At 36.4% G+C, this 11,478-nt stretch overlaps 1 protein-coding gene across 1 annotated transcript; it reads left to right on the top strand.

The window, feature by feature from the left end:
- Nucleotides 1-1,143: 1,143 nt before the first annotated feature.
- Nucleotides 1,144-4,816, top strand: LOC101888539 (MIT domain-containing protein 1). Its single transcript, XM_005186309.4, has 4 exons — nt 1,144-1,618; nt 1,691-1,929; nt 4,247-4,446; nt 4,515-4,816. Exons 1-4 carry the CDS (start codon nt 1,504-1,506, stop codon nt 4,663-4,665), a joined length of 705 nt encoding a protein of 234 aa, XP_005186366.2. The 5' UTR covers nt 1,144-1,503; the 3' UTR covers nt 4,666-4,816.
- Nucleotides 4,817-11,478: the final 6,662 nt, after the last annotated feature.

The raw sequence follows: 11,478 nt of genomic DNA, 5'->3' as shown, positions 1-11,478 counted from the left end.
ATTAAAAATTAAATTTGCTGTTATATCCACTTAATATTTTTGATTATGATGTCATGATATCGTAACAACAGAGGTAAATCCCCCTGATGCGAAAATTTGGACTCCGACTTGTCCTATCTTTATATTTCCATGTCATTGATAAAAATGTCAAAAATGTTACGAGATTCATATTAAATGGAATATGTAATCGACGTAATAAAAAAAGGGTTCATATAGCTTACACCACTATGTGTGCATGGAAATTTGCTTTTGTTGTCTTTTACTGATTTAACATAATTAATCAATAGTGTAACATCTATTGTTCCCCTTGTCTGTTTGTCTCATATACCCCCACGTTTTTTGTTGTTATATGATTCATTGGAGTGTAGTTAAAATATTTTTATTTTATTATTTAAAAGAACAAAACTAAAAAATGTTGTTTTTAATATTTTCAAAACTCAAATTTTTAGAGATGACGCTTCAGTGTTTTGCTCAAATTTAGTCTACTTCCTAACAAAAACTTAATACTGTTAAAAGCGTTGGACGTACCATTCATTTTTCGCTATATTGCTTTTTACTTTTTGATAATATTGTTAAATTTATAAATATGAAGTTATTTTGCATTATTGACCATAATGATGTCTGAAAAATAGGAACAAAAGATTTCTAATTATTTATTGTTTTATACTATTTAGCTATTTTTTATGATATTCGCTTTTCGTGTTTTTATTTAATTAATTAATACTCTGATTTATTTTCGCTATAAATTTATTTTTATTTTTAATTCCTTCTTAATGTATAATTATTTTTATATATTTTGTAAAGTAGAAATACTTTGTTATTGTGTTAATTTATAAATATAAAGTTTAGTTAAAAATTTATGTTATTAAGTTACTCAAATATTTTTTAATTATTAAATCATTTTTGTTGACAATTTTATTTCAGTAAATAAATTCAGATAATGAATTCTCTGTCCCTAACAAAACATGCAATTTTTTGCTTTAATTTCTCTCTGTGTGGCCATTTTGTGGCGCATTTAAACAACCCTGCTTTTCAACCGGCAAATGACATTCTCTTTGTATGTGTGCTCTCTGTGTTTTTCTCTTATCCACTCTCAAATACACTGAGTTTATCTCTCTTCATTTACCATATGTTTGACAGTCGTGCAACAAATGTCATTCAGTTGTTATTTTGCCAAACAAAACAAAGGAAGAATGAAGTGAAAAGTTAAGAAATAAGAAAACATCAAAATATTAACAAAATTATTGCATAAATTTTCGCTTAACGTTGAAGGAATTAAAGAAAGTTATTGTTAAAATATTTCGGTGTTGCTATTTCGTCGAATGAGTGCTTTGTTGGTGTTTTGCTGACCAATCAAAAAGTGTGCTTTTGTGTTTCGCATTGTTTGTTTTTTTTTTGCGGTCGTTTGCTTCAAAATTTTTGTTGATTTGTTTGTAACATTCGCTGTGGACGCTACTCTAAACAAAAATATTAAAAAAGACTAAAAATATTGACGCGGTAGCTATGAACGCCAAGGATATTTTAATAAAAGCTGTCCAGTGTGACAAAGATGGTCGCATTCTGGAGGCCCAAGATCTCTACCAAGATGGTATACAAATTCTAATGGAAGTTGTTGGTGGTAGGTTAAATTCGCTTCCAGAGTGTGATTTGTTTATATTGTTATGAGACCAAATATGTTACTTCTCGTTAGATGAAAAGGACTCGAACAAAAAGAAGGTCTACTTGGAACGCATTAAAGAATATATCGACCGGGCTGAACAGATAAAACTGCGAGTTCAACGTCATATGGAAAGTGGTGAGATTGTTGCCAACATTCCCATCGATGAGAATTCAACAGGTCACAGCTATAAAAGTCTTTTCGGGAAATATATGAACGCCGATGTAAAGGAGATTTTAATAGATGAGCCATATATTGCGGAGAGATATCAGGTAAGATAGAATGAAATTATTGGAATCATTTTTTTAGCAAAACATGTCAGAACATTTTACCAAAAGTTAAGAGTTTTATTCTGATTTAAATAGTGTATTTTTAAAATGCGATTTTAACAAAAATATCGAACATGAATTCGGAAAAGAGCCATTGTGGGAGGATCTTACATTAAGTGTCAAAGTTTGTACTTGGGACAAAGAACATTTATTGTAAAATAAGCACCATCTTGGAAATGAAAAGAGTGTTAGCTATCTATGACATCTATTTCTTCGCGCCAAATTGGGAACCTTTTTTTTTCGACTTTTGATTATTTTTTTAGTTCTGTCAAAATACCCCTCCTGTCTTTGTAACGCCAAAACAATTAATAAACTCTAATATGACTTTTTGTGAATATGAAATACCCTACTGTACACCATATTTTATAGAAGCAAATATATTTTGAATTTTGTCCCAAAACTTTAAAGGTTTTATCTCAAAAACGCGCATTTCGGTAAAAATGTATAATATCGGTATAATTATAATGAATGTTTCTATATATAGCAAGAATAAAAAATCAGTAAAGTCCCCAAAAAATTTGAAGTCAATTCTGCATAGCAAAATCACTTTTTATTTTGTTTTTATCGCTGGCAGAGAGATAGCAAAATTAACAACGCTTATCTGTGTTAAAAGCAAAAGTTTTCAAAAGCATAACCACTCAGGGCTACTGAACTATAAAAAAGATGTCAAAAATGCGCAATTGGTGTTCAGAAAGATCAATAAGCAATGGCAATAAAGACCAACAACCCGAGAATGGTAGTTCCTAGCGTTATGACGTCACATTCAGTGAAACTAGGCGGTAACCCCAAAAAGACAGATTTTATCGAAGGTTAGGATTTATGAACTTTTGGGAAAACGAAAGCAAAGAAAATAAACGAGGTATATATTTTTAAGTCTTCGATTTGGAACTGATTTACTTGGAGTAACTGGATTGGTCGCAAAGAGCTGAATAATGTGTGGAATGACCTAAGATTCTAGGGGTCATATTCGACAGCATGTTCAAATCGTCCGCGCAAGCCACAGCTATCTGCGAAAGATGAAAAGTAGGGACAAGGTCTCCCAGGCGCCTGCCGGCAGCACTTGGGTTGCGGACAAGGAAACCTTGTTGGCCTCTTATAACGCTACACAGTGAAAGCACATCCAGACCTGCCTGAATGCAGTATCTGCTTGGGTGTTACCGTGAGGGTCATCCCAGCCGTCAACAATTCCCCCACCCAGGCATGTCAGGAAGGACATACACGATCTAGAGAGGGAGGTCCAACGCTATAAGAGAGAACCTCTAGATCAAGAGGCAGGTCTGAGTGGCATTCATGGCGATTCAGTCGCAGATGCTATCAACAATTGCAGGATGAATGCTGTTCTCGAAGTCATCCCCCCGTCCATTGCAGCTGAAGAACGCCAGCTGCCTAGTCTAACCAGGGTAGTTTTTGGCGCCATTACGTTCAGAATGGTGCAGTCGTCTCAATTCGTATTAGGCACGAATTGACAAAGATGTGCATAAAGTCTGCCCGGATTGTGATACAGGCCCGCACAGTACGCTGCACCTTTTTAATTGCACAACCAAACCTACCCAACTCACCCCAGAAGATCACTGGTCACAGCCCGTTAAATTGGACGAATTTTTCAACCTTGAGCTTGAACTAGATTAGGATTAACAAGCATCCATATGTACAATAACAACAAATAAATTAGCTTTTCGCGAATCTAGTAAATCGACTTGTTTGTTGTTGTATTTAATTTATTTTGTTTTGAATTTAAAAATGTTATTTAGAGCTACCTGATAATTTCCTTGATCTTGAGGCTCTATCTTGTAGCGTTGGATCTCCCTCCCTAGATAATGTATGTCACACGGATCATGTGTGCCTGACACGGTTGGTTGCAGGTTTCAGTTTTATTCACCAAAACAATATATATTTGGATTACCCATTATAACATCCAAACAGGTACTGCAACGGAGGCATGTGGTTATGCCGACGTATGGAAAGAACCACTGTCCGGGTTTACCATGATATTTGGTATTTTAGGGTTTTGGCCAATTGCTTCATGAAGATAACACTCGATATAAGTGATTTTAAAGGTCTTAGCTACATTATTTTAACGAATATGGGATTCAGGATTCTCTGCTTGTAGCATAAAAATCTGCCAAGGACTTTAACTTCTGCTCAAAATCTTTCACTTCCTTCCCCAACTTTTACTGCCATATAAATGAACACAGTTTATAAATTAATTATAAAAATTAAAAAAAAATATTTCTTTATATTATTTCTTTTACTTTTTTAGTTCCAAAATTTCGTTGTTTTATTAGAACTGGCAGCTAAGCAGTGCAAAAATCTGAAATATGTAAGACTGGTTACCAAACCCGATCCCAAAAATACAGCCGAACAGAATTCAATATTGAATTTGATTAAAACCGATTTGCAAGGAAGGAATATTACACTGTCCATAAAATACGAGACAACATTGCATGATCGTAAAATTATGTAAGTTTCTTTTTTCAGAGGGAGCTACTTTTTATAATTAATACATTTTTATTTATTTATTTTTTCAGTTTAAGTAATGGTTACATAATCAAAATTGGACGTGGTCTGCACTTCTTTAAGGCAACCAATCCGCGTTACTCATTGGGACTGTGCGATTACGATTTTCGTAATTGTCTGCAAACGGATGTGGATATATGTCGCACTAAAACATTTTCGTAATGTTGACTTATTCTTTTTTTATAAGTTTAAGTATGTTTTATAAGAAATTAAGAATTCTATTTGATATGGTTGCGATGATGTTTATAAGGTAATAATTATGTTCCATCCGATTAAAATTGCTAAAGTATTACGTTTTATAAACAAACAAAAAAATATTTTTTTTATAAAAAAAAAATGTGTAGAAGTTATTTGGAGTTGGAAATTGAAGGTAAGTGTCACACATACCAAACACAATTAGCGCATACTTAAGAACATTTCCCAGATTCAGATATGATGGACATTTTTTTTAATTTGTATTAATGTGAGTATAAAACCCATATTATAATTGTTTTATCGGTTATTGGCCAATTGCTGTTTTCATTTGCGATAATTTGAAATATCCATTAAAAAGGTGAAAGAGGAAATCCTGTCAACAACCAGCCATGCTCCTCTTACCAATTTTGTAAAGTGATTACGTTATTTTTCTTTTTGTTTACAGCAATTTTCCAAATAACACAATAGTTTGTTTTTATTTTTTTGCCCACTACCCATGTACATACATTCATACAATCACTTCCATTACCATTTGTATTTATTTTTATTGATAGTTGCTCTGTTTTCGTCCTGGAGTGCTACATTATTTTAACAACAATTGTGCTGACATTTTCATATTTTATTATTTGTATTTTCAGTTTTTGCTTTCGCTTTAATGGATGATGGGTACGAGTGATGTGGATTCGTGTTTGCTGTTTGTGTATATATATTTGTGCGTGTACGAACGTATTTTAAAACGCTAAAAACTTACTATCCTCCGTAAAAACGCATACAATTATTTGGCTCCTTTGTGTGTGTTTTCAAAATTGTCCTCAACGAAAGTTGTAAGTGTCCCTATCGGAGACATTAATTGATGACTGCTCAAGTCATCAACATTCATCAGTCTGTTCCGGTTTTCCGAGTGCTAATGTTTATTTATATATTTTGCAGACACTCAGTCATATTGCTACAGAGGGTATATGTCATTTAATATGGCTATAATGTGCCTCATCGAAAAAAAAACTGTCTTAGGTCCTAGGTTTCTTTGGACGAAATTCGTTTTAGGACATTTGGAGTCGATCTATTGGTATTGTATGTTAACTCTCTACGGGAGTATCCGACGTCATCGAAACTTAGTACATCGTAATACTGGGTGAGATGAAAAACTGCAACCAAATTCAGACTGCTGTCATTTTTAAGGCACTCGTCCGACAGCTTTTAAAATTATTCCAGTGACAGCCTATTATATTGTTCACAAGGGTACAAAAGCATTTTGGTGAGAATTTTAAAGAAGAAAATTATTCGTGATGGAATTCAAGCGTGATAGTGTGATTTCTTTATATTTGGCTAGAAAACCAGAAGTGGCTATCGTAGGAGCACTCCAGCATTTAAATGTGAATAAATCGTTTGTGTCTCGTACCATCGCTCGTTACCGTGATACTGGTAGCGTAGCCCGATGTCAAGGAAGTGGACGGAAGAAAACAGCAACATTAGCAGAAATGGTTCGAAAAGTAAGGAAGCGACTTGATCGAAACCCTCAATATTTGCCATTGAAATTACAAAAAGTGCAAGAACTTATACCGCAACATAAAGAAAATAGACTGAAAAGAGTTAAAGAGTCGCTTGGCCGAAAGTGGTGAACTGCCGAATTTAGTTTTCTCCGTCTCCGATGAGAAAACATTCGTTGTTCAGCAGTTTGTAAACAAACAAAATAATCGTGTTTACTTGCCAAAGAGGTCAGCTGAAATGTGCACCTTCGGTTGGCCACTAGAACTCAAACGCCGGCCATGGTGATGGCGTGGGCCGCCATAACAGCCAATGATCTCTCTCCGCTCGTATTAATCCATCAGAATAAATGGCGAAAATTATCACGAAAAAATTATGGAGGATGTATTAAAGCCTTGGACACGCAAACATTTTGGCCGCAGACCTTGGACATTCCAACAGGACTCAGCACCATCGGACTCAGCACGCGCCACCCAAAAATGGTTACAAAATGAGGTTCCTCGCTCCATTTCTAGCTCACAATGGCCACCAATATCTCCGGATACCAATCCGTTAGACTATTGTGTCTGGAGTCTTTTGGAAAGCAAGCAAGCAATGTCGATCACCTAAAGCAAGCGTTTCGCCGTGAATGGGCCAAAATACCGCAGAGCATCATTCGGGCATCGTGCGACACCACGAAATACACATTTTAGACCCCACAAAGTACATATATTCTTAATCAGCATAAAATTTTATGTCGATTTAGGATGTCCGTCCGTCTGTTGAAATCACTCTAGCTTTCGAGCGAATTGAAGTAGATTGATAAAATTTTACTCAAATGTATCTTATGTCTGCAGGACTTTTGGTATTGAAAATGGGCAGCCCTGATATAACGGTACCTCCCGATATTCGGTATTTTGATGATATTAGCGAAATTTTTCACCGGAATTGTTTCAAATTTGGTATTTTAAGTTCGTAGTGGATACTACAGCCTATGACAGAAAATTGTCTATGCAGGTCCACGTCTTCGTATAGCCCCCATATGACCTCCATATCTTCGGTATTTTGTTGATTTGAGCGATATTATTCACCGGAATTATTTCATATTTCGTGTTTGAATTTCCTAATAGGTACTACAGTCTATGACAGAAAATCGTCTATGCAGTCTTCGTATAGCCCCTAAATATCGGTACTTCCCGATATTCGGTATTTTGACGATTTTAGCGACGTTATTCACCGGGATTGTTTCAAATTTGGTATTTTAAGTTCGTAATGGATACTACAGCCTATGACTGAAAATCGTCTGTTTAGGTCCACGTTTTGGTACCTTCCTATATTCGGTGTTTTGATGATTTTTAGCTACATTATTCAACGATTTTTTCAAGTTTCGCATTTGAATATTGTAATGGCCTAAGACAAAAGTTGGGTATGCAGGTCCACGTCGTCGTATAGACCCTAAGAAACGGCTACATTCTGTATTTTTAAGATTTTCACAGAATTTTTAACGGATTTTATCTTTTTTTTGAAAATTTTCAAATTCGTTCCAAATGGTGGAGGGTATTGTTGTTGTAGCAGTAGTACATGCAAATGTTTGCGTTTTGCTAATCTGGTTCCAGCTCCAGTTTTAGAAATTCGGCTACTTGAATGGGCTGTAGCCAGGGATCTTCTGGAGTGAGTTGGGTAGGTTTGGCTGTGCAATTAAAGAGGTGGTGGCCGGTATTCAAAGTTCTGGGTGTTTTTCAAAGATTTGGGTGTGTTTTATTTTATTGTTTCCCAATATCTCTTAAAAATTGCTGCGAGTATATTTCTGTTGGAAAACCAACTGATGCTTTTTACCTTTTTTTATTTGGTTTTGACAGTTTTTCAACACTTTAAGGACCCTTTGATGTAAAAAATAATAGTATTTTACTTATTATTGTTGGTTTGCCTCATCAAATCATCATCCTAGCTAAAATGAGTGGTGGCCTTTTGTTATGATCCAAATAAGCAAATGGCATATAACTGTATACTATGCAGCTGCCATTGGTAAATGGTCCATTCAGAGAAAAAACATTTTGCTTGGTTTTGCTGTCATCCATCCATCTTTTCAGCATTTATCCCGACTGTCCGTTTTGTTTGTCAGTCAACATTTATTGCACTTGATGAGGTCATAATTTATAATCGGCTGAGTTTTATTGCATGTTAGGATGATTGTCTTTTGGACAATTAACAATAATTTTGGTAGAAGAGGAGGACGTATCTCGTTTAAGTGGTGTGTCGCCTCAAATTTTAGAATTTTACGATGGCCACTAACCGTAAATGGTTGATTGTTATTTTCGTCATTTTTCGGTTGGTTGTTTATTGTACGAAAAAAGGCAAATTGTTGCATTTAATTGCAAATTTTTATTAAATGGGGGTTAAGGAGTAACTCCATCGCCAGGCTCGTTAAAGAAATATAAAAAAGGGAAGGCAACATCCACACTTGAACTCAATAATGGGAAAAGTGAGGGTAGATCGACAAATTCCTAGTGTTTTTTAAATAGGAAAGTGGTGACAGTATCAAGGGATAAAACTAATTTTCCCTTGTTTTTTAAAAAATTCCTGAATACACTACCTCTAAGCATATGTAAGTATTAAATATCACAAAAGCATGCCAGAGCCGGATTTGCCACATTTAAACATTACTTTTATCCCTCCTCCAAGAGCCAACAAAAAAAAACCAAGCATTTGGTTCTAAAACAAGAAGAGAGAATGAAATCCTTGATACCACAAAATAAATGTGTTATTTAAAGTTGCAAAACTTATATCTCCACCTGCAGTTGCATAAATTGTACCTGCATATTTTTGCAGTCTTTGTCCTCCAGCCACCTCCACCTTCAGCATCGCCGAACCACGTAACCTCTGCTACATACCGAAAAAAGGACATCCAAATGTCCTTAAAAACACAACTTATGGCCATTTAAAGTTTGTCCTCACTCTCACACCCACACTCACTCACACACACACACACTATTCTTTGGTAGTTTTCCTATTGTGGCATGCATTATTCGCATCGAATTCAAACCAGGTTCCAGCTATCAGCTTGGAGTGCACCTTCAACACAATATATTCGAGTGTCTAGTGGTGATACTTGTGCGGTTCAAGTGGCGGACACCATAAAAAACCCTAGATTGTGGCATAGATGTTTTTATTGTTGCTGCAACATTTCATGTTGGAACTTTGAAATGCAATGCGTTTCAATATGTATTTGATATGGCAGCGCACACCACCTAAATACCTTCACCCACAGCCTTAGTAAATACTCTGCCCGGCCTTGTCAGGGGCCAGAGAAAAGGGGTTCCGACTGCATTTGAAAAGTGTATCATGTGACATTTGAAAAGCGGACAATTTTCATGGTGGCATAGATGGAACACCTCCAAATACGAAGTGATGCTGCTGATGCTGTTGCCATACTTGAGGGCCACTCGACAATTTTTCGGTTGAGGTGATGCTCATTATTGCTGTTGGCGGCCAGAGTACCAGCCAACCAACCAGCCAATGTTTTGGTAGTTCGTTTCAAACGTCCTTGCTTTCCGGCATCTTTGCCTTCCTTCAATTCTTGAAAACGTAAAACGTGCGCATACATAACGAATGTTGCCACCTTTAAGTTGTATGGCATTGCAACGCCAAGAAAGAATACCAGCTCTACGGAATAACTGAAGCGTAGCAAATCCAAGCAGGGACAACAACACCAACCAACCAGCCAGCCAGCTATCCATCGCACCCTATGGCGGTGCCAAGTGCTGGAATCGAACGTTGGAGAAAATAAAAAGGTATCGGTAAAGAAATTGCAAACTAGTGCCAAGTGTACTACAAAAGCCATAAATCTCTGACAGAAGTCGAATATGTTGTACAGCCTCCCTTCGGTTCAATTGCAGAAGCGACAATTGTAGCTGCGGCGGCCTCTCTGTCTCATCTCAAAACCGAAAGGAACTGGCGCAGCAGTCAACCGAATTGCAGCATTCATTCAGTTAGTCAGTCAGCCGGTCGGTAAGTATGGGCTGCTTATGTTGCACTGTGGTTACCATAAGCAACGGTTTGAAGCGGATTTTAATTTACAAGAAATTTCGAAAAAAAAAAAACAAATTTATTATGTTTAACTATTTAAGAGAAGAGATCCCAATGCCCAGGCTGTATATATAATCTTGAAATTGTGAATGTGACTCAATGTTTGGGTGTAGGGGTTAGCTAAGACTGGGTTTCTGGAAATTCGGCATATAAATGTCCTAAAAGGTACTAAGAACGAGTTAAGAAGTATCAGTTGATTTTGGCGCCAGATGTATACCTTAGCCAATGCTCGATTATATAAATATATTCTGACTTCTATCATGATTATTCAATTTGCTGACCCTCTATGGAGTAGGTGTGGGCAAAATTGCAAGAAAATCTAACATTTATATCCAAATTTTTTGCGAAATCGTAAATTCAATGTTCATCTCAGGTTTCCCGTTAAGAGAAATATAGGGTGAGATGAAAAACCCGCAATCAACTTCAGACTGCTGTCATTTCTAAGCCAGTCGTCCGACAGCTGTTAAAATTATTCCAGTGACAGCTCATTATATTGTTTACAAGCGTAAAAAAGCATTTTGGTGAGAATTTTCCAGAAAAAAGGTCATTCGTGATGGAATTCAAGCGTGAAAGTGTGATTTCTTTCGATTTGGCTGGAAAACCACAAGTAGCAATCGTTAGAGCACTCCAGCATTTAAATGTGAATAAATCTTTTGTGTCCCGTACCATGATACTGGTAGCTTAGCCCGACGTCAAGGAAGTGGACGGAAGAAAACAGCAACATCAGCAGAAATGGTTCGAAAAGTAAAGAAGCGACTTGATCGAAACCCGCGTAGCAGTGGCCGAAAAATGGCTCGTGAGCTGAACATATCGCAATATTCCATTCGGCAAATATTGAAAAATGAGCTCGACGTAAAGCCATTGAAATTTCAATAAGTGCAAGAATTTACACCGCAACATAAAGAAAAAAATATACTTAAAAGTGGTAAAGAGTTGCTTCGCTTGGCCGAAAATGGTGAACGGCCGAATTTGGTTTTCTCCGATGAGAAAACATTCGTTGTCCAGCAGTTTGTAAACAAACAAAATTATCGTGTTTGCTTGCCAAAGAGGTCAGCTAAAATGTGCACCTTCGGTTGGCCACCAGAACTCAAGCGCCGGCCATGGAGATTGTGTGGGGCGCCATAACAGCCAATGATCTCTCTCCGCTCGTATTAATCGACCGTGGCATCAGAATAAATGCCGAAAATTATCACGAAAATATTCTGGAGGGTGTATTAAAGCCTTGGACAC

This window comes from Musca domestica, unplaced genomic scaffold (genome assembly GCF_030504385.1).
Source record: "Musca domestica strain aabys unplaced genomic scaffold, Musca_domestica.polishedcontigs.V.1.1 15, whole genome shotgun sequence".
In the NCBI taxonomy this organism is placed as follows: domain Eukaryota; kingdom Metazoa; phylum Arthropoda; class Insecta; order Diptera; family Muscidae; genus Musca; species Musca domestica.
The sequence above is the reverse complement of the archived record's forward strand: the minus strand, read 5'-3'. Positions and strand labels throughout refer to the sequence as shown.

What these genes read in the sequence shown, in the direction of transcription:
- LOC101888539 (XM_005186309.4), top strand. Translation starts at nt 1,504, where the DNA reads ATGAACGCCAAGGATATTTTAATAAAAGCTGTCCAGTGTGACAAAGAT. An exon ending in TCTAATGGAAGTTGTTGGTG is followed by an intron (nt 1,619 to 1,690) that starts GTAGGTTAAATT and finishes ACTTCTCGTTAG; the next exon opens with ATGAAAAGGACTCGAACAAA. An exon ending in TTGCATGATCGTAAAATTAT is followed by an intron (nt 4,447 to 4,514) that starts GTAAGTTTCTTT and finishes TTATTTTTTCAG; the next exon opens with TTTAAGTAATGGTTACATAA.